We start from the raw sequence: 21699 nt of genomic DNA, 5'->3' as shown, positions 1-21699 counted from the left end.
CAAAATGTTGAACAATTTACTAAGCATTCCATTTATTCTCACCCATGCTTTAATTCTGTCATATACCACTCTTAATATGTTCAGCAACTAACTTTCAGCTCCATATTAGTACAAAATATTTCATAATTCAAACCTATTCATTTTATCATCTTCTTTGTCCAAACCAAGAAATATACATTAACCTTTCTTTCTCAATGTAGTCTGAGGAAATTCTCTGGAAAATACTGTCACAGAAAAATCAGCTAATTATCTTGGTTCTATCATTTAGAATTAAAAGCTCACCTAAAGGTCCATCTAAATCCCATTACTAGAGAGGAAAATGGCTGATGCCAGAGTGATTGAAAGCAAACTATTTACATCCCCAGAACAAACAATGCATGGCTATCACAGAATCTGCATATGTTAGATGGCTATTTATGTCTTATAAATAGAGAATGTAAGCAAGAAGCATGGTTTGATTATAGTATGATTAACCTATCAAATCCTACTTCAATGTATGTGACATTGGGCTTTGTCCAAGGGCTCCACAGCAGGTCCGCCTTGTCTGGGAGCGGCCCCCATCGCAAGGTAATGCCAGGTCCTCCCTCGCAGATTGATGAATAAGATAACATTCAATAAAACTACTTATTTTCCTCTTGTTTAAAAATGACTGTAATCTTGGAATCTCTTCTAAACTAGGAGGAATTTCCCTGTGCAAGACAAAGCATTCCAATCTCACCTTTCTGTTAAGCGCACAGAAGAGAGCAAGAACATATTTAGGGCACATTTTATGCAATTAACAACTTTCACCCATTGAGCGCTACACTGTCTAAAGGCTTTCCTTTTCTGGCATAATACGTTCATATTCATACATTATATACATTACTCAGTATATACATTTCTCAGTATACATCCCTATTTAGTGGTTCTGCGGTTACATCATCTAGACTTGCAGCCTGTCAGGCCCAGGCCCAAGAACAACGATGAAATGGTCCAGTTGAGTACAGTTCCTTTATTTGCTTACACCTTATAGACAGAATCTTGCCAAACTAAACCTACAGTGGGGCAAAAAAGTATTTAGTCAGCCACCAATTGTGCAAGTTCTCCCACTTAAAAAGATGAGAGAGGCCTGTAATTTTCATCATAGGTATATCTCAACTATGAGAGACAAAATGGGGAAAAAAATCCAGAAAATCACATTGTCTGATTTTTAAAGAATTTATTTGCAAATCATGGTGGAAAATAAGTATTTGGTCAATATCAAAAGTTCATCTCAATACTTGGTTATATATCCTTTGTTGGCAATGACAGAGGTCAAACGTTTTCTGTAAGTCTTCACAAGGTTTTCACACACTGTTGCTGGTATTTTGGCCCATTCCTCCATGCAGATCTCCTCTAGAGCAGTGATGTTTTGGGGCTGTCGCTGGGCAACACGGACTTTCAACTCCCTCCAAAGGTTTTCCATGGGGTTGAGATCTGGAGACTGGCTAGGCCACTCCAGGACCTTGAAATGCTTCTTACGAAGCCACTCCTTCGTTGCCCGGGCGGTGTGTTTGGGATCATTGTCATGCTGAAAGACCCAGCCACGTTTCATCTTCAATGCCCTTGCTGATGGAAGGAGGTGTTCACTCAAAATCTCACGATACATGGCCCCATTCATTCTTTCCTTTACATGGATCAGTCGTCCTGGTCCCTTTGCAGAAAAACAGCCCCAAAGCATGATGTTTCCACCCCCATGCTTCACAGTAGGTATGGTGTTCTTTGGATGCAACTCAGCATTCTCTCTCCTCCAAACACGCCGAGCTGAGTTTAGACCAAAACGTTCTATTTTGGTTTCATCTGACCATATGACATTCTCCCAATCCTCTTCTGGATCATCCAAATGCTCTCTAGCAAACTTCAGACGGGCCCAGACATGTACTGGCTTAAGCAGGGGGACACATCTGGCACTGCAGGATTTGAGTCCCTGGCAGCGTAGTATGTTACTGATGGTAGCCTTTGTTACTTTGGTCCCAGCTCTCTGCAGGTCATTCACTAGGTCCCCCCATGTGGTTCTGGGATTTTTGCTCACCGTTCTTGTGATCATTTTGACCCCACAGGGTGAGATCTTGCATGGAGCCCCAGATCGAGGGAGATTATCAGTGGTCTTGTATGTCTTCCATTTTCTAATTATTGCTCCCACAGTTGATTTCTTCACATCAAGCTGCTTGCCTATTGCAGATTCAGTCTTCCCAGCCTGGTGCAGGTCTACAATTTTGTTTCTGGTGTCCTTCGACAGCTCTTTGATCTTGGCCATAGTGGAGTTTGGAGTGTGACTGTTTGAGGTTGTGGACAGGTGTCTTTTATACTGATAACAAGGTCAAACAGGTGCCATTACTACAGGTAACAAGTGGAGGACAGAGGAGCCTCTTAAAGAAGTAGTTACAGGTCTGTGAGAGCCAGACATCTTGCTTGTTTGTAGGTGACCAAATACTTATTTTCCACCATGATTTGCAAATAAATTCTTTAAAAATCAGACAATGTGATTTTCTGGATTTTTTTTCCCATTTTGTCTCTCATAGTTGAGGTATAGCTATGATGAAAATTACAGGCCTCTCTCATCTTTTTAAGTGGGAGAACTTGCACAATTGGTGGCTGACTAAATACTTTTTTGCCCCACTGTATACTACAACTAGTGGATATACCCTGTGAGATTCTAGGGAGTGGCTTTCCTGAACCTCTTACTCTTCTCACGCTCCCCCTGTGGACTGTGTTGCCTCTTGCCTCCTTTCCCCTGCTGGAATGCACCCCCTCCTGCCTGATAGCCTTCATCTCCCACATCACTCCCCTCCTCGTAGATACATTCCCTCACACAGCCTTACAATTTTTCAGTATCTTCTCCACGTTTATGACATCATTTTCATCAACTTTTTCTTGAACGCTGACATCTATAGCATCCATTCCAATCCCACACCAATTGTGAAAATGTGATTTTTCATATTTTGTTACTGTTAAATAGCAACAGTGCTGAAAAGCACTGCAAAATAGGTGTGTTGAGATTCTGCAGCTCACCTCCCCAACTGGAAAAAAAACATGTAATACTCCTGCTCCTTTTGGTGACTTCACAATGTCACAATCATGTCTCAAAGGCCCCAAAACTAAGAAAAAACATTACAGGTAAAACAAGTAGTCCAACTCTGGGCCACACCCATAAGTTAAACACAGTATTTCCAAACCGTGGAATAGCAATAGGATAGCAACAGGAATATCTTCCCCATCAAATTCCAAGATGGTTCATTGTCCAATAACTGAACCAGACTGAATCAGCAGCTTGGATAATTACAACCATTTAGGGTATAAATCATGATGAGGTCAGGGATTACACTGGGGACCTTCTGGATGCAAAGCATATATTTTACTCTCTTGCTTCTTGATATCCCACATCTAAGCACTCTAACTACTAGGAAAACAATCCCAACATTTTCTCACTGTCACAGGAATAATCATCTTATTAGAAAAAAATGAAAACAACTACATACAGCAGCACAGTTATCTGCTATTAAAAGGCTACTACCAAACAGGCCTTACATTTTGTTATGCCAAATATACTAGAGTTGTTAATTACTTACAAGGCACAGCATGGCGATAAAGGTTATCTCTAATAGTCTGTTGCAGCTCATGATCTGGAGATCCTTTCTGAAACCTTTGGTTGAGATAATGTCTCAGGTCTTTGTTCAGACGACTTCCTAGAATGAATGAATGAATGAATGAATGAATGAATGAATGAAAGAAAGAAAGAAAGAAAGAAAGAAAGAAAGAAAGAAAGAAAGAAAGAAAGAAAGAAAGAAGTAAGTCAACAATTGAGCATAAAGGGGATTAATGTCTTCAGGTCTGGTGAACATTAGATTTACAATTTGTAGCTGCTCTGAATTATATGTTCCTTTCTTCTATAGATGGCTGACTATCAAAAAATAATTTGTTGCAAAGATGTGATGTCAGTGGCTTTGTAACCCATCTTTCTTTTTTCTTATTCTCCCCCCCCCCATCACATCACAGTACTTTTTTGTTAACACAAAAAGAAAGGACATAGGTAAAATGAAAATATTAAAAAGAGCAATATTTCTTTTTCTTCAGTCCTACTCACCAAGCTAAGCAAAAGGCAAAGCGATTAATGCAGCACATCTACCTGTGATAGGTTTTAGACAAAGATGTAGATGATAAGGGTTACAGGAATGATGTTGCTCAAATGTAGGAGCTACAGTATTAACATGATCTTCACAACAACAGGTTCTAGGTACAGTACAAACATTAAGTTCTACCCTTCTTTACATATATTAGAGAAGAATCTGTTGCTCCCATATTATACTCATTAATCCATGCAGATTTCATCCCAAATGGACTTCTTACATGCAAATATAAACCAATATCACTGGGAACAACTGAATCTGTAGTTTAAGATCTTAGTTTATAAACCAACATGAAGCCAATTTGGCATAAGAGAATGTCTGGTTTAAATGAACCAGTTAAAGCCAAGTACATAAACTGAAGTACAAATGTCAGCATTCAAGGGCAAAATCTATGTGCTTGATTTTGCACATAGATTCCTATTCATTCTTGACCTATCCAAGCTGGAATAAGTAAACTGGAATGCCAGCTTTTCCTGTGAGCGCTTTCTGGCTTCCCCAGTCTAATAAAAATATGTATGGAAGTACAGTAGATAAAAAGAATGCATTCCCCACTTTAAATCTTCAGGTTTCTACATTAGAAATGAATCTTACTTCTTCTAGTGACCAAGCAAGATACAAGGGATTAAGTTAAATTTATTATAGGGTAATGAACTGTTTATTCAAGTAAGTAAAATATTATGGTAGAATATTCTGCAGCATCAGCATAGAAGAACGATGTAGAATATAAATCATGTGTTTTCCTCAATGTTCATAATCATATACATCAATAAATGCAGTCATTAGTTATCTGGTCACAGACCAGTAGGGATTTAACATGGAGTAGTTAAAATTGAATAAAAATAATAATCGAGAATCTTCTAAGTTTTTCTATAGAAACAGTTCTCTATTTAAGACTAATCACTGCTCTGGGATGGATGGATGGATGGATGGATGGATGGATGGATGGATGGATGGATGGATGGATATCCCAACTGAATTCCCATTAATTAGCTCCTTCCAAAGCAAATAATCCATCATTTTTTGTTTGTTTGTTTAAAGGGGGAACGATTAAGAAACTTTTCTCTTTGATACATAGTCAACTATTCCTTATAAGTCCCAGAAGGCCTGACAAATTCATTCTCCAGACCTGCAAAATGATTAAGCAGAAATTAAATTGTTCCACGAGGGCAAACACCCGGAGGTCTGAATATACCCTCTCAAATTCTACCACTATCATGTTTCAATTTGACTGTGTATCCTTCAATCGTTTCATGAAAAAATAACTCTACGGGCTTTGCATTTCATGAGAGAGAGATATCCTTTACAAAAGCCACAGTTGCCTGGAAACGACTTTTTTATAATTTATTCCATTCAGCTGGGGTTGCCCTGCTATCTGCTGCCCATCAGGCTGCTTTAGATGAAAAGTAGGTTCATTAAAATAAATGTGTCTCTATCAATAAAAATACAATCATAAGAGAAGCCAAAGCTAAGATGATGATGTTCAGCTTAATGGATCTCCCTTATTTTCTAAAACTTTATTACATAAAGAAGAGAATATATGTAACTCAGAGTTGAACTATGGAGTCCTTGGTGTGGAGCAAACCCCACATTCACTTGCACTGATGATGCTACCTAGTTGGATAATGGAACATCTGCAAGAAAACAACCAAGCTCAGAGCACCAAGGACTCCACATTATTACATCTTCTAATTATACAGAGCTGGAGAAAGAGATAACTCCATCGCATGTTTATTATTCTACAGTTGTTTGTGCCTTGGTGAAATAACATCTAAATAATTTCAATGTGTTTTCCATAAAGTTACTTTTGGAGTGCCAATGTTTACTCCAACCCAAAGAGATTGGCACTGTTTTCAGACTGTCTTCCGGCACAAGTCAAAGTTTTGGTGTTATATGTAAAGATCAAGCACTGCCCAAGATCAAGCTCTTTAAGGGCCAACTATTCTCCCAAACAACGATCTTAACAAGCTGTTAAGATTTAGAGGAAATATATTTCAGGATACCTTACTTGCAGAAATGCAGACGTAAGGAAAGAGCTCTCTGCTACATTGCTCTCAAATTATGGAATGTATTTCCCTAAAAATGACTGGTTACCTCTTTCTGTGCTTTCAACAAAGGGGTCCAAGGCATTTCTTTTTAACTTGCATTTTAAATTGTGGGGATTTTTAATGTTATTTTTAAACTAATATCATTGTTTTATTCCTGTGACTCCTGTTTTAACATTTTAAATTTTTAGATTGCTTTATGATGGTTTGTTTTTGTTTTAGAAAACTAGAATATAATAAAACAAATATTTTGTTTGGCAACAATACTATTCCAGAACTCCTGCTTCCTGAAGACAGGAGAGTTGCAAAAGAACTGTGAACACACAAATCAGGATCGTTTTGGTCTTCTAAGTTGAAAAAAAAAATAGCCAGTGGTTATTATACAGATTTGAATATTGAAAGTAATCACTGCAACTTTCTGAAATATTCCCCTTCCTTCCTGTATTTAAATAATCAGGATCATAAACTATATAGCAAGGTAGAAAAATATGATTTGAACAAGTCAAGGTCAGCATACAATGATCTGCAACCTACATTAGGACTCTTTACAGATGAATATGCTATTTCATTTAGTTTCCTGGATAAAGAAACAGTTCTCAGAGCTTGGTGGGAAAGTAAATTACATGGCTTCCAAGAGCTGGCTTTGAAAAGTAAAAACTGTATTCTGCCAATGCTCTCTTTATCAAAAGCAGCAGCTGCCTTTTGAGTTTCTTGGCCCATTTCTTGAATTATTAGTCAATAGTCATATTAACACTGGTATCAGAAATACAATACACACTCCCTGTGTATCCCTCCTCTATCAGAAAATCCCAGAATGGAATTTTTGAAATTTTGACATTATCTTGTAATTGGCATATGAAAACAAAGTTTAAAGAGCAGGTGGATCAAATGCCTCTGAAAATGATAATTCCTCCTATTAAAGCAAAACTGCAGAGCTGAAAGCTCTAAACACCTACTTTATTGAATTCATAAGAAAAAAGCTATTTATGTAACTGCTGACACTATACATTTGAAGTGTTGTCTAGTGCTGAGTAAAGGAAGAACATTAATATTCAGTACACACGGGAAATCCAGGTTCAAATGCCTTCTCAACAATGATTCTGTTTTAATTAACTGGGAGAGCCATTCTCCCTCACTGTTGCTATAAAATGCCCCCTTAAGAGGGTGCTTTTTGGATCTTCAGAAATGCAGGAACACAAGGGCACAGGTCATTCAATCTTTTTAATTCAAACCACCATCTTGCATAAGAACAATGATGGGTAGGACACAAGGTGTAAATTGCATATATGAATTTGCTTCTTAGGCCTTAATCTAGCCATTTTTCAATTGGCTCACAGTGAAAAGAATGCAGAGACTTCTTTAGATATGGTTGACTGATTGATTATATGCCATCAAGTCAGTGTCGACTCAGCGACCACACAGATCAGGGTTCCCCAAAGTGGTCAATATCAATCCTCAAGGGTTGATGGGACTATTCTTTATTGTTGATGCCATTGTTGTTGTTGTTGTTATTCATAGTACTATTAGTTAAAGTAGCATTTATTAAATTATTTTCACATAATAAATGTTTGGGGGTCGATGCACAATCTGAAACTTCAGGAAGGGGTCAATGAGCCATCAAGTCATTTTCGACTCCTAGTGTCCACACAGATAGTTTTTCTCCACTATGATCTGTCTCTAACCTGGTTCTTCAGATCTTCCAATGGTGCACCTATTGCCACTGTAATTGAGTCCATCCACCTTGTTCCTGGTCATCCTCTTCTCTTTCCTTCCGCCTTTCCCAGCATTACAGCCTTCTCCAGAAAGCTAGGCTTTCACATAATGTGTCCAAAATACAGGTAATCCTCGACTTACGACCATTCTTTTAGCAACCATCCAAAGTTACAACGATGCTGAAAAAAGTGACTTACGACCATCGCAGCGTCCCCATGGTCACATGATCAAAATTCAGGCACTCGGCAACCGGCATGTATTATGATGGTTACAGGATCCCAGTGTCACATGATTGCCATTTGCGACCTTCCCAGCCAGCTTCTGACAAGCAAAGTCAGGGAGGAACCGTGGGATTCGCTTAATGGCCATGTGATTCCCTTAACAACAATGGCAAAAAAGTTTGTAAAATTGGGTGTGGTCACATGATGCATCACTTAATGACCACACCGCTTAATGATCAATTTTCTGTCCCTATTGTGGTTGTAAGTCAAGGACTACCTGTAGGATAATTTGAGCCTGGTCATTTGTGCCTCAGATGAGAACTGTATGTTGATTTATTCCATTTTTTATGATCCATTTTCTTGGCTGCCTATGGTACTCTCGGGAGTCTTCTCCAATACCAAAGTTTGAAAGTGTTAATACTCTTTCTTTCTTGCTTTTTCAAGGTCCAACTTTCACTTCCATAGAGTTACACAGGGAATACCATGGCTTGCACTATTCTGATCTTTGTAGGTACAGACATATCATGGCATTTGAATATCTTTTCCAAGGCCTTCATGACCGCTCTGCCAAGTCCTAGTCTGCAGTGTATTTCTTAAATGCTTGTTCCTTTATGACTGATTATTGATTCTAAAAGGGACCACTTATCCATCACTTCATTCCCAATTGCCAATATCTTCATTGCCAATGTTAAGGTTGGTTGTTCTGCCTATTGTCATTAGTCTGCTCTTCTTTATATTTAATTTTAGTCCAATTTTTTTTTACTGTGCTCCTTGACATACTACTAGAGCTATCAGGGTAGTGTCATCAGTATAATGAAGGTTACTGATGTTTCTTCCTCCAATTTTAAAACCATAGCAGTCTTTTCCAATCTGGCTTCACTTAATACAAAACAAGGCTACAACTGCTTAAACATCTCCAATGACTTCTGGCAATTTTCCAAATATTATTTCAGACCACTGGGAGGATAAGGTAATAAAATTTACAACGGTCCAACTTGTGGGGAAGTTATTTCTTCAAAATGTAATGATTTATATAACATCCACATCACTGCAGTGTTCTGATCCAAGACACACATACACTCACTACACAGTTGCCCTATATGTGTGTTTGTGTGTATTTCAGTTTCAGTTAGAGCAAATTACTTTCACTAGAAATGTTGGTTAAATATAAATCTGCTATAAATTTCTAGCAAAGTGAATAGCTTCAGCTTAGTCCATCAAAAGTACATAGACAGTACAGCAGACACCACCGGAGGATCTAAACCGTTGGATCCAAGCACAACCTGTGGTTGTTTTACTACATATTAACCCACCAAACCTATTTAAAAGATTGTTTCTGGCATATATCTAATCCCAGGAGCTGTGACAGATATGGCAACATTTTGTGATGCATTACTTTGTACTGCTCCATTCCAGTCTTCTTACTGAAGACCAAAATTGGTAAGTAATGGGACTGTTAGAATTGTGCAATCATTAGCACTCTCACTGGTCAAATGCCAAAGTGATAAAAGAGAGTTCCTTCACACAATTTGCAGAGTTCTGGCTTTTGCATTACAGGCTAACTGTTCAGGGACGTGTTTGCCATGGGTAGACATAGGCTAACAGTAATTAGTGAACATTTGTCAAGGTAGTTTGTCACAATCTTGTTAAGGATTAATTATTATTTGAGAGTATTTCATTTACTGAGTTCCATTTACTGCAACTAAAATCAAGAATGAATATTTTTATAGGTTATATATTATTTCACTATTTTGTTTGGGTCACATACTACTAGATTTGAAAACAGATTCCCCCACTTCTGAGGCCACCTTTAGAGAAATGATTCAACCTTTGTTTACTTGGAATGAGTTTCATGGGGTTGGTTAGGGTGACCTCCCAATTAAACATGCACCAGATAGTAACTTAAACGGTTAACTCCTATACCTCACAGCTACAGAGGAGATGAACTGCAATGATGAAGGGAGCTGATATCGATTTAGTATTCAATGGGTATTGCAAACTAACAGTGAAAATACTTAGAACTGAAGTCATCAATCAGCAACAAGACATCTATGAACCAATCTCTTAGTATCCCTCCAGACTCTCTACTCCTCCCTGATTTTTATTTTATTTTTTATTATATAAAAAGGAAGCAAAGCATTTGTGTGGACAAAAATGCCATTGGGCCCTACATAAACTCTGAATAAATGTTGGGTGCTAACCTTTACTGTACTTCAAAATAAGATAGAATAGTAAAGAGCATTGGTGGGGGGCGGGGGGGGAGCTAGAAGAGTCAGAATTACTTGATCAGTTTTTATTCCACTAAATGGGAGTTTCATAATGAGCCAAAGATACTATGACCAACCATTTTGTGAACAAGTAAGCTCACTTATGGCAGCCATTTTGTGGGACTGTCCAAAGCATGCTATGAAAATACCAAGTGAGCCCACTGGGCCAAAGATAGTTTTGGACTTGTGAATGTTACAAATATTATTCACCCAAAGAAGGAAAATTAATGTGATGCTACCCAGAGTCACGTTATAATAAATAACTGTTATAATTTAATTAAATTAAATACATCATTAATCTGGGCACAACTGCAATTGAAAATGTCAAGATGTTAAACAGCATATATTTCATTACTGATATTTGTGCCTGCATAATGCCCATGGCACTGAAATTTGTGAGTTTTATCTTAAATATTGTTTTTTCCCCCTAATTAACAACCATTTTTTGAATTACAATTTCTCATTTGGTGATGTAGAATAACACTTTCTCTCTGAATTCTTACCAGAAATTCCATATCTGTTATACAGAATAACCTTTGGCAGGTGATGTATGGGTACCTCATGAAAAACAACATGAATAAATTATCTTCCTAATACATAACATGATCAAATGATTTCTCAAACACACAAGCTGTACTTGGATGGTTATAAACTTGTCTGCAAAAGCCTCTCCCAAGATGGGCAGGGGAAGTAAAAATGGGCTAATGTGCTGGCAGAAAAGGAGTTGGAATTTTGGAGCCGAGGAAAAGAAAAGAACGTCTTGCAAACTAAGTTGGATTTAGGCAGTTTTGGTGGCTGAAGGCAGGTCCCAGAGTGGAACCCTGGAAGACCACTGAAGAGTTCCTGGATGAAGAGAATGATCTTTGAAAATTTATGTATAACTAATCACTGATGGAGAAGTAGTTCCAAAGAAGACCCAAGAAGAAAACCAGCATTCTGCTAGCCACAAAATATTGCCAGTCGAGCTTAATTAATGTCCCTAAGGGGTAAATTAGTTAATAGCTGTACACACATAGATATACTGTAGCTTAAGTTAAATACACTCTTTGTAATGGTGATGAAACTACATTATTGGTGGCAGAGAACTAATCAGTAAAAGGAGGTAAGTTATAATGCAATTTACTGCTTGATTGCATGTCAAGATTCTTTTAAATCAAATGGGGGGGAGCGCAGTTTGGCTATCACTTATATTATACGCCTTACATGGCTAATAAGACCGATAGTTTCTCAATTTAAAAAAAATTGGCCTACCAGAGGTCTTTGTGTGATGGGAGTTTGCATGCTAAGAACCCAATTCCCTGTGAGAATGAGCATAAAAAATCCATAGCCATTGTTAAGCAAGAATTTTATTAACATGTGTCCAAAATTCCACACCACAACCCCAGTAAAACACCTCCTAAAATCTTTACAGTTGTGGACAGAAGTGTGACTATGGCACAAATCTGTAGTAATCAGTCCACTACTTTCTGACTTTTATTAGACGTTTGATTTACATTATGCAAGTTAGAGCTTTACAATACAAGAGCAAGCAAACTAAGATGATTCCTTTTTCATATGGTGCATCTGCTGGGACCCTTGGCTGTGGCACAAAGTAGAAGCAAGATTTTCTACATAAAAAATGGGAAGATGAATGTAAATTCCCAGATGATACATGGGGAGAATACATAGCCCTGCACTACAGGCAGAAGACAAGAGTTGTGTGATGTGGCATGAGTTATTAATGCTACTGCTGTATGTCAGTTGTGAAATTCTCTGGTGGCTTACTAATAAATCCCTGAAGTCACAGAATACATTTGTAAGGTCAGCAGCATAACGTCTACATTTTTATTTTACATGGTTCTCCTATTAAGCTTCCTAATTTTCCAATTCAGTCCACATATCAAACTGCTAAGACATGACTTCCCAAGAAGGTAAACAAATCGGAGCATAACAGATGACAATAAAGTCCACTACTAAGGTTAAAAAACCAGCTCTAGCTACTAAAGCTGTAAGCACAACAAGCAATCTGTAAGCCCAGCAAGAACTTCTATTAAATAGAGTCCTCATTCAATGAATATGTTGCTCCAAGTAACAGCTTGATCCTCTGCAACTTTACAGGGAGCAAATTCCACTTATTTCAGTGCATTTTACTGAGTGTGGACAAGATTGCAGGCTTAGCAGAACTACCATCTAATGAGCCCATGATGTCTTGATTCACTGCCAGCAAGACGCAGGATCGGCCACTAGATTCCCATACAACTACATCACACTGTTAAGACTTGGAAGCATTTCCTTAATATCCTTAGGAGGAAACAATGTAATTTGTGAAGCCATTACATGTTGAGTGATAATAACCAAATCAGAACCTTGCATGCCTCAAATCAACATAGTCTATTAAAAAAAAAAAAAAAGGAATATTAAACTGCCAAGCCTCAGATACATAAAGCTAAACTTGTAGTAAGTCCCTAATAAACAATATGCCCAAGAATACTTCACACACACACACACACACACACACAAATGCAGTTTTAATACCTGCCATTCACTCCCTAAACTCAAACCTGTGTTTATTTCAACATAGAGGATAAAACATATTGCAAATTCATTGAAGGCTGTATATGTGGAATGGGAAATAAAGGTTTACATTCTGTAATGTCAAAGTACAGCAGATAATGAAGAGGGGGGATTAATTTATTGTAAAAGCCATCTCAAAACCTTTCAAAGATGGAAATTACTTTTATACTTTATTTTTTAAATAACTCAGACTTGCACTTGGGTCTTTTTTCATCAACCTGGCTGGACAGTGAGTGATGAGAAGATGTTCAGTGCAGCCTTCCCCCCGCCCCCCACTAAATTCAAATTTAGTATTGAGTTATTGGGCATTTGTAGATATTTGAATATATACACAATATATTTGAATATATATACATATAAACTTTTCTAATTTTTAAGACACATATGGCGCTTGCATATGACTGCATCTTCTTAAAGGTCACATTGATTGTTCGAAAATGCCCTGTATCAAGGTCATCATCTCAGTGACAGAGCTTGGGGCAAAGGCTTCTGCCCCAAAGCCTCTCAGGGGTGGTCATTCTCACCCAGAGTGAAGATGAAGCTGGACCTGTTTTCTCTGCTTTCTTTGTCAGCCTAACTCTTTCTACCTTTCATCTACGGTACTTTAGCTTGGATTATGCTTCCAGACAGAAAGCCAGTTTGGCACAGTAGTTAAGTCTAGAAACCAAAAAATCGTGAGTTCTAGTCCCGCTTTAGGCACAAAGCCAGCTGGGTGACCTTGGGCCAGTCCCTCTCTCTCAGCCCTAGAAAGGAGGAGGCAATGGCAAACCACTTCCAAAAACATTGCCAAGAAAACTGCAGGGACTTGTCCAGGCAGTCACCAGGAGTCAACACTGACTCAGGAGTCAAAGGCACAGACTGACAAACACACAAACGCTTTCAAAAGATCACTTATATAGAGGCCAGTTCTGGTATCTCTCCTGACCTGTGAGCCTAATGCATCTACCTTACTTTATTTGGTTTTAAAGAAACTCTGTGCTGCTCACTCTTTCAACAGCTTTGGGTGGCTTACAATAACACAGAAAGAAAATCCATAAAATCACAACATATAAGAACACACACTAAAACAGCAGCATTAAAAGTTTAAAAGGCCTGGTTAAATAAATGTTGATGCTCCTTTTTAAATTGTACAAAGGGGGAAGCTATTTCATCTCCGACAGAGTTTATTCTATTAAGAAACACCCCAGCATCTACAGTCCTCAAGGAGTCAAGTTGGTATTTCCCAATGCAAGTTCTGAACCATCCCAAAGCAGCACCTCTAACCTCCAGTTCCCAGACCTCCAAAAATATGCCATAGTCAAGGGAATCAACAGCTGCTGAAATACCTGGAATATCAATATCGATATCAGCATCACACTACCTATCTCCCTCCCTGCACTGTCAGGGCTATGCAAATCTGGATCTGAACATTTACCTAGATAATCAGTTTCCTTAAGAATTCCTGGAGCTGAAGCACCACTGACTTCTCCACTACCTTGGCTAAAATGGAATATTGAACACTGCCTTACAGTTATTAAAAATAACTAGGTCCAGAAATGGTTTCTTAAGCAGACTTCTCAGCATTTCCTTTAATGTAGTGTGTGTCATATATTGTATATCTATAGTCTGCGCAATGCATCACATGTGAATTGAAAGGGATGCTTCAGAACATTCAGGGGCATGAACAAAAGGTCTCATTAAACCAGACACACCTTTTTCCAGAGTCATGTAGCTGCTGCAGAAGCCCCCCTGCAGAGGGACTTAAAAAATGTCGGTAAAGAAAGTTCCCAAAGATAAAATCTAAGATTAAAACATAAATTACACTGCAGTTAAAATGTGTATTTTTCAAATTATCTAACTTTATAAAAGTTAAGTTTCTTATGGGCAATGATCTTCTGATTAATCACTGATTAATGTGATACATTAGTTCACTATAATAGATATAATAAAGAATAAATGTAGGTGGCTATTTACAGAGAACAGATATAAAAAAGCATTGTCTGTTCTCTAAGTGTATATAAAACCAGAATAATCAACCAGAATTATTGCAGAAGTTTCTTCCATTGGCCAAGGTCATCCAGATGGTTTTGTGCCTAAAATGGGATTAAAACTGATGGTCTCCTGGTTTCTAGCCTGGTGCCTTAGTCACTACACCAAATTGGCTCTCTACAACTAGCTGGCTATTAATCAATCCATCAATTAATTAATTAATAAGGCTGCCCAACTCACAATGACTCTGGGCAGCATACAACTTAAAATCAGTAAAACAGTAAAATAGGAAAAAGATCACTATAACTAAGGAACCAACATACTTCACACATTAACACAATCTCACTCAGGGGATACATATTCCACCTAACACAGAACCTGCAGAAAAAGCCATGTCTTCAAGGCCTGTTTAAAGGACAACAGGATCTGCACTACTTAAACCTTGGGGTGGGAGGAATACTATTCCAGACAGTAGATACTCTGACAGAGAAAGGACACCTCTGGGGTTCCATCAGACAGGACTACTTTAAAGATGGGACCTGGAGCAGGCCAGATTTTACTGGATGAAAAGGAACAATGTGAGAGAAGTGGGTCTTTAGGCCACCAGTCACTACAGCATGAAGGGCTTTATAGACAAAAGCCAGCATCTTGAATTACCCTTGGAAGCTTTCTGTTAACCAGTGCAGTACAGAGATGTCACCAGAGCAATAGAGAGGTACAATACAGAGGCGTTACTGCCCACACTATAAAATTCTGGGGCAGCAGCAACTTCCAAGTGGTGTTCAAGGCAGCCATATGTAGAACACATTGTAATAGTCCACAACATGAGGTAACTAAAGCATAAGTGCTGTGAGAATGGACTCCTGATCCAAGAAGGGGGATAACTGGTATACTATTATGGCCTCAGCCACTACCTGCCATGAGTTCAGGAAGATCCCCAAACTGCACATCAATTCTGACTGGGGGAGTGTAATCCCATTCAGAACTAAAGGTGGAAAATCCATGGTTCCAGAAGAACCAGGAACACACAGCCACTCTGTCTGGTCAGGGTTGAGTTTAAGTGTGTTGCTTTCCATCCAGACTCAGCAGCCTCCGAACACTGAAACAAGACCTTGACAGCAATATTTGACCAAGGGTTGAGATAGATAGCTGAGAATTATCTGCGCGGTGATGGTCCCTGACCTTACCCAGTGGCTTCATATAGGTATTAAATAGCAGAGGCAAGAGCATCAAGCCCTGCGGCATCCCACAAATCATGGGCCTCGGTTTGATTCTCTGCACCACCACCCCATCAATACTGACTGGAACCAGCCATGAAGAAAGGAAGAGAACCAGTGCAACACTGTGTTATCCACTCCCAATTCCTGCAATCAGTCAAGAAGAATACTGTGATTGATGGTACCAAAGGCCACCTGAGATCAAGGAGAACCAGGACAGTCACACCACTTCCATCCCTACTCCATCAGAGGTCATCCACAAGTTCAATTAATGCAATTTCTGTACTATGCCCCAGACTGAAACCTGACTGAAAAAGGTCCAGATACATCACTTTTTGCAGGGATCTCTGAAGCTGCATTCCAACTACCTTTTCCAAAAAGAGGTTAGTGACTGGACAAAAATTTTCCTGAACTGTTGGGTCCAGTGATAGCTTCTTGAGGAAGGGGCCAACCTCCTTCAATGCGGGCAGAAGCACTCCCCACTCAAGGAAACATTCACCACTGCATGAACCCAACCACAAGTCACTTCTCAGGAAGTCTTGACTTAGGGTATCAATCTAATGGACAGGTGGGTGGATTAACAGTTCCAAGGATCTCATCCACTTCCTCAAGAATTACACAGCAAACACTTCCCAGGTAACAGGATAAGATAGTGCCTCAGTCAGCTTGTAAAAACTTGCCCAGTAGAGTCAAGCTCCAAGTGGATCCTAGCAACTTTATTCATCTGGTGCCAGAGTATTCCTCAGAGTGCCCCTGAAGATACTCTTATGACCTCTTCCTCTCCAGCAGAGAATGAGTTACGTTAAATAGGACCATTAATAACTTCAGTGAGCCTACAAAAGGATCTCGGCGACTTCAACTATTTAAAACACCCCCAGCCCCTTCTCTCCAACCTTATCTTCTTGGTCAACATGCAGGAAAAGTTTGCCAGTCCTTTTGCAGTCAGGAAAGGGAACGAAAGATGTTGACTATTTACAAAGTCCAAGGTAGGAAACGATAGGAAAAACCATTCTGAGAGCCGATTGTCAGAATGTTTACCGTTTTTCATTGGAAGCAGTTAATAAATCATCATTATGAACAAAACCTTAAGCAGCTTCAGCTGCTAGCTTACAAAATTAGTTGGCTACATTGGGACATAATAGAATTGGCAAAGAGGATGAGCAAATATGGAAAAACCACCTCAAAATACAAACACAAATGAGCGAAAGCACATGTCAATAAAATTAAAGGCAGCAAAATTAAAGAGAAACACACCAACATAAATTTTTACAAGTATTAAATGACTACACCGAGGGCTGTTCTGTTATTTTTTATTATCCATTATAAAGATAAAATGCATTTGGATTTACAGAGGCTGTCTTTCTCTAATACACACTGTCTGGGTTTGTATGACATACTAAAGCAAGCTAAGGATACTTCTGCATCAGTGTTTTGCACTATTTTGGGATCAACTCTAGATCTGATTGATTTGACATTATTACCACTTGGGGGTATTAAGTCAATTTATTTCTACCTTGGTTCCAATATTTCCCTTTGAACTGCTGTGATCCTGCAGGCCTTGTGACAGTCCAGTTTTTCCCATTACTCACTCTCCTCCTGTATGCTTCTTCACAACCTAGCTCCTGTTTTCCCATGGCTAACTATGTATCAACATGTTACTACTGAGAAAGGCATCTGTCTTTGAAACTACCAAGTAACAAAGATTTTGTCTTCACAAGACACAGGAGTCGTTAATGCAATACTGTAGGAATGATGGCTGGTGGAAAGGAAGGCTTGGGAAATTTCAGTATTTTTGTTTACATTTTTATAGCAGACTCTCAGATTTTTCCCCTGTAGTCTATACTGAAATCAGTTAATCCAAGCAACAAGAATCTAGGATCAGAAGGAAGGTTAAGATTATAGTACAAAAATTCGAGCAAGTATTCTTCTTCAAAATAGACACATATATTTAGGTAATTTGTAGTGGCAAAATTCTTGTCCATTTCATTCCATTTTTTTATATAGCAGACTTGCCTATTTTGTGTAGGCAGATCCACCTTTATCTGTTCATTGTTTTAGTAACTGCTAGTCTTTCTACTAGTATGAGATATAACTCTCACAGAGACCTTCTTACACATAGCTTTCTCTCATAACAACTATACAGATCTGTTCTGCAAACCATCAGATAAATGCACAAAAACACATGGACTAAAACATGGAGGGGGCCATTTATTTTCATTTCTTTTTTGTGGGAATAGGGTTGAGGAGTTTCATATTACTTCAGGATTGGGGGCAGCTCTGAGCGTGTTCAACTGGTCAGCTGGAGGGCAAACAGCTGAGCAGCAAAGGCTTCATGGTGTTCTCTGTGCTCTAAGGCTGGCAGAAGATAGAAGGTGGATTTCATATTGCTTCGTAAGAGATGAGAGATGGAATTGCTGATTCATTTACTACAAGCACTCTTATGGGGCTTCAATCAAGCCAATCTAAGCAGCTCACAAAAACAATATAACAAGAAATAAACCACACAGAAGAAAAGATAAATAGACCAAAGCTGTTACAATACAATAACAAGAAGAAACAATAAGCAGTGCCTCCACACATCCTAGGTATATAAATAATCAACTCTTTAATCCTTAAATGCCGTCTTAAACAACCAAGTTATTTTCAAATGTTAATAATGAAGGTACCAATTTTATTTCTGGGAACAACTGATTTAGAGGAGGGGACTTCCAGCAGAGAATGCTTGCTTCTGAGTCCCCTCCTGCCTTTCCTTGTGGGGAATGGGGACTCTTAATATGCTTTCTCTATCAGCATACCTTGGGGGGGGGGAGGAGGAGAATTTATTTGGAGGCAATTTCTTGCAGATAACTGGTCTCAAGCCATGTAGGTGATAGAACTCATCTCACTGATGACTGTCTCCACTTTCTCAGGTTTAAGTGCCTCAAATTCTTTCCAGATATCACAAGGATCATTGTGGTCATCAATTCAGATCCTGTTCAACTGGTTTGTAACTCCAAGTGAATGCAAGTGCTTAGCTAACATATCACACCACCGACCATAAATCTTCTGGCTCATCATTCTCTAATAGGATCTGAATCAATTTGAAAAGGGTTGCTGGATAGCGTGGATGCAATAATGGTGCAGTAGTAGTTACACCTCATTTTTTATTTATTTATTATTAAATTTATATGCCACCCATCTCCCCCAAAGGGTGACTCATGTACTTGGGCATGTATTTTGATCCTCATCCTCTGCTAGCATAGTGCCAAGAAGCTCCCTGGGATCCAGTGAAAGGCCACTCAGGAACAGGACAGGAACTCTTGTCAAGAGCTCCATCACCTCCTTGTTCCAGAGTTCAGCAAAGCTGAACTGCTAGCCTTGTGAGGTAATCCAGACAGAAAGCACACCCAGATGAACTAATTCTTTATTATAAGGTTACATCAACAGAATCTTGCAAGTCTGAAAGTACATTTCTCCCCTGTCACCTTTACAGCCCAAGAAACTAGGGAGGTGTCTCTTATCTGACCATTCCCCTGGCCGTTGTTCATCCTCTTGTCTTCCAAGGTCATTCCCACATACCTTTACACCCAACAGAGCTGCCCTCCAGGTTGTTCCAAGCACCCCCTCACACCCAGCCAGATCCCTCAAGCATCTAGAGCAGAACACTTGATTAGGTCCAACCTCCCTGTGGAGGCTGTCAACTCCTGCTATATCTGACTCTGTCTGTCACTGCCATGATTGATCCTCCCCTCCTGACAATCTTCTCCTTCTATTTCTTTATCCCTCCCCCACTCCAGGCCATTCTGGGTACTAAATGCTGGCATTAACGTTACAGCCTTGATTAAAACACCCAACTCTATTTCCTACTGAAGCTCTGGAATTCCAACCCTCCTTTATCACCAAGCATCTTCTTTGTCTTTCTCTTCCTTTGGACTACTCTCACTCAGGCAAGATGTTCCGAATACCTCATTTGCTACCTCTAAGGACCTCTTCTAACACTATTCTCTGATTGCTCCTTGAGGATGGATAACTCTTTCCTTCTTCCTATATCCTAAATCTCTCAACACCTTCCTCTATTCCTTACACTTGCCCACTCATGTCCTAACTCAATCCTCTAACCTAACCTAACCTAACCTAACCTAACCTAACCTAACCTAACCTAACCTAACCTAACCTAACCTAATCTAATATTTTTACAACTCTCTTCTGCCCTTCCTTCCACCCAAGCTCTATTTCTAAGGCTGGAATTCTTCCAGCAGCATCTTCAGATTCATCCATCCTCAACAGCTCTAGTTACAGGAGCTCTAAAGAAAGCCATCCCCGCTTTTGCTCTGCAGCCACTGCTCCTGCTGCCAATGATCTCCTGACATGGCATGTTTCTGCTGGGCACTAAATGGTGGATGGTACTTATTTACTGGCACCCTGCAAGATTCTTAGCAGCTTCAAGCACAGTGACTCTGCGTGAAGTATTCCACACTTCTCTTCGGCTGCTGCTCCTGCTGCCTGCACTCTCCTGATATGACCACAACCCTGTGGATTCTGCTCATTGTCTTTCCAGCCAGCATACACCTTGTCCCAGTTCACTATTGACCTGGTCAGCTTTCCTTCAATCTGTCTCTTCCAACTCCATCTCCCCCAGTCTTTTCACACTGCCTGTTGATCTTCTTCTTCAACCTCTGTTTAGTGGTTCACTCAGAGATGGGGTTAAGTCTTTTAAATGAATAAATAAAAAGCAACTATAAGCATCTCTTTGTAAACCTCCTGTAATGGAAGGCACGTGCGGGGAGGATACTGGAATGGAGGATCAAGGTTATCAGGAGGGAGGGGGAGCATTCCTGGAGAGGTTGCAGGGGAAGCGCTTCCTCAGCCCGCAGCAGGACCGTGAGAATAGGAAGAAGCTGAGACTGGCCCCTCCCTAGAGTCTCACGGGGTACAACCACTAGTTGCTTTAGCATAGGTTTAGCCTGTCTATTAGGTGCAAGCTACTAAAGGAATTATACCGGACTGGACTGCCTCATTGTTGTTCTTGGGCTGGGCCTGACACTTCCTAACTAAAAGAAAGTTCCCTAACTATTCTCTAATTCTAAAACTACCTGGATTAAAACATTTTCCGTTCCACCAGAGCCATCTTAAAAAAAATGGTGGGAATGTTTTAAAACAAGGTGGGGTAATTTGTGGTTCAACATCATATAAACAAAACTTAACATGTAATGTGAATCAGGAGATTAAATTAAGCTATAATATGACTTTTGTTTGGGCACAGCATGTTATGTTTTAACTGGGGCTAGTGTTTTGTTTGTTTTTTATCTCAGCCACCAAGGATAAGTTTGCATAGCGCCACAGATGGTAGGATGATATTTTGGAAAGCTCGTCCATTTAGAAAATATATTCATGACCATGGAAAGCAAGCATAACAAGAAAGGGTTTAAGTTTAATCCTTGGGATTTATGGTGGTATGTGATGAAATCAGTTGTGGTGAAATCAGTTTATGCTTAATGTATTATATATGTGCTTATGCATTTGAATTATCAAAATCAGTCACGGACAAATACAGTACATAGTAATTGTTTGAATACACATATCACATATAAGCA

General features: G+C 39.3%; 1 protein-coding gene across 22 annotated transcripts in view; it reads right to left on the bottom strand.

Annotated features, from left to right (window-relative positions):
* Positions 1 to 21699, bottom strand: part of MAGI1 (membrane associated guanylate kinase, WW and PDZ domain containing 1) — a 490154-nt gene that overhangs the window by 239869 nt on the left and 228586 nt on the right. For 21 of the 22 annotated variants that reach the window (XM_088134385.1, XM_088134386.1, XM_088134393.1 and 18 more), the window contains exon 2: positions 3588 to 3704. The exons of the other annotated variant lie outside the window; for it this stretch is intronic. In XM_088134385.1, the coding sequence (XP_087990511.1) occupies positions 3588 to 3704 (117 nt within the window). The remainder of the gene's footprint in view (positions 1 to 3587; positions 3705 to 21699) is intronic. 22 annotated transcript variants of the gene reach the window in all.

This window comes from Python bivittatus, unplaced genomic scaffold (assembly GCF_059951505.1).
Source record: "Python bivittatus isolate LINGU-HERP-01145 unplaced genomic scaffold, Pbiv_v1 ctg000080_np1212, whole genome shotgun sequence".
NCBI lineage: Eukaryota > Metazoa > Chordata > Lepidosauria > Squamata > Pythonidae > Python > Python bivittatus.
Note: the sequence above shows the minus strand (reverse complement) of the source record. Positions and strands in the feature narration are given on the sequence as shown.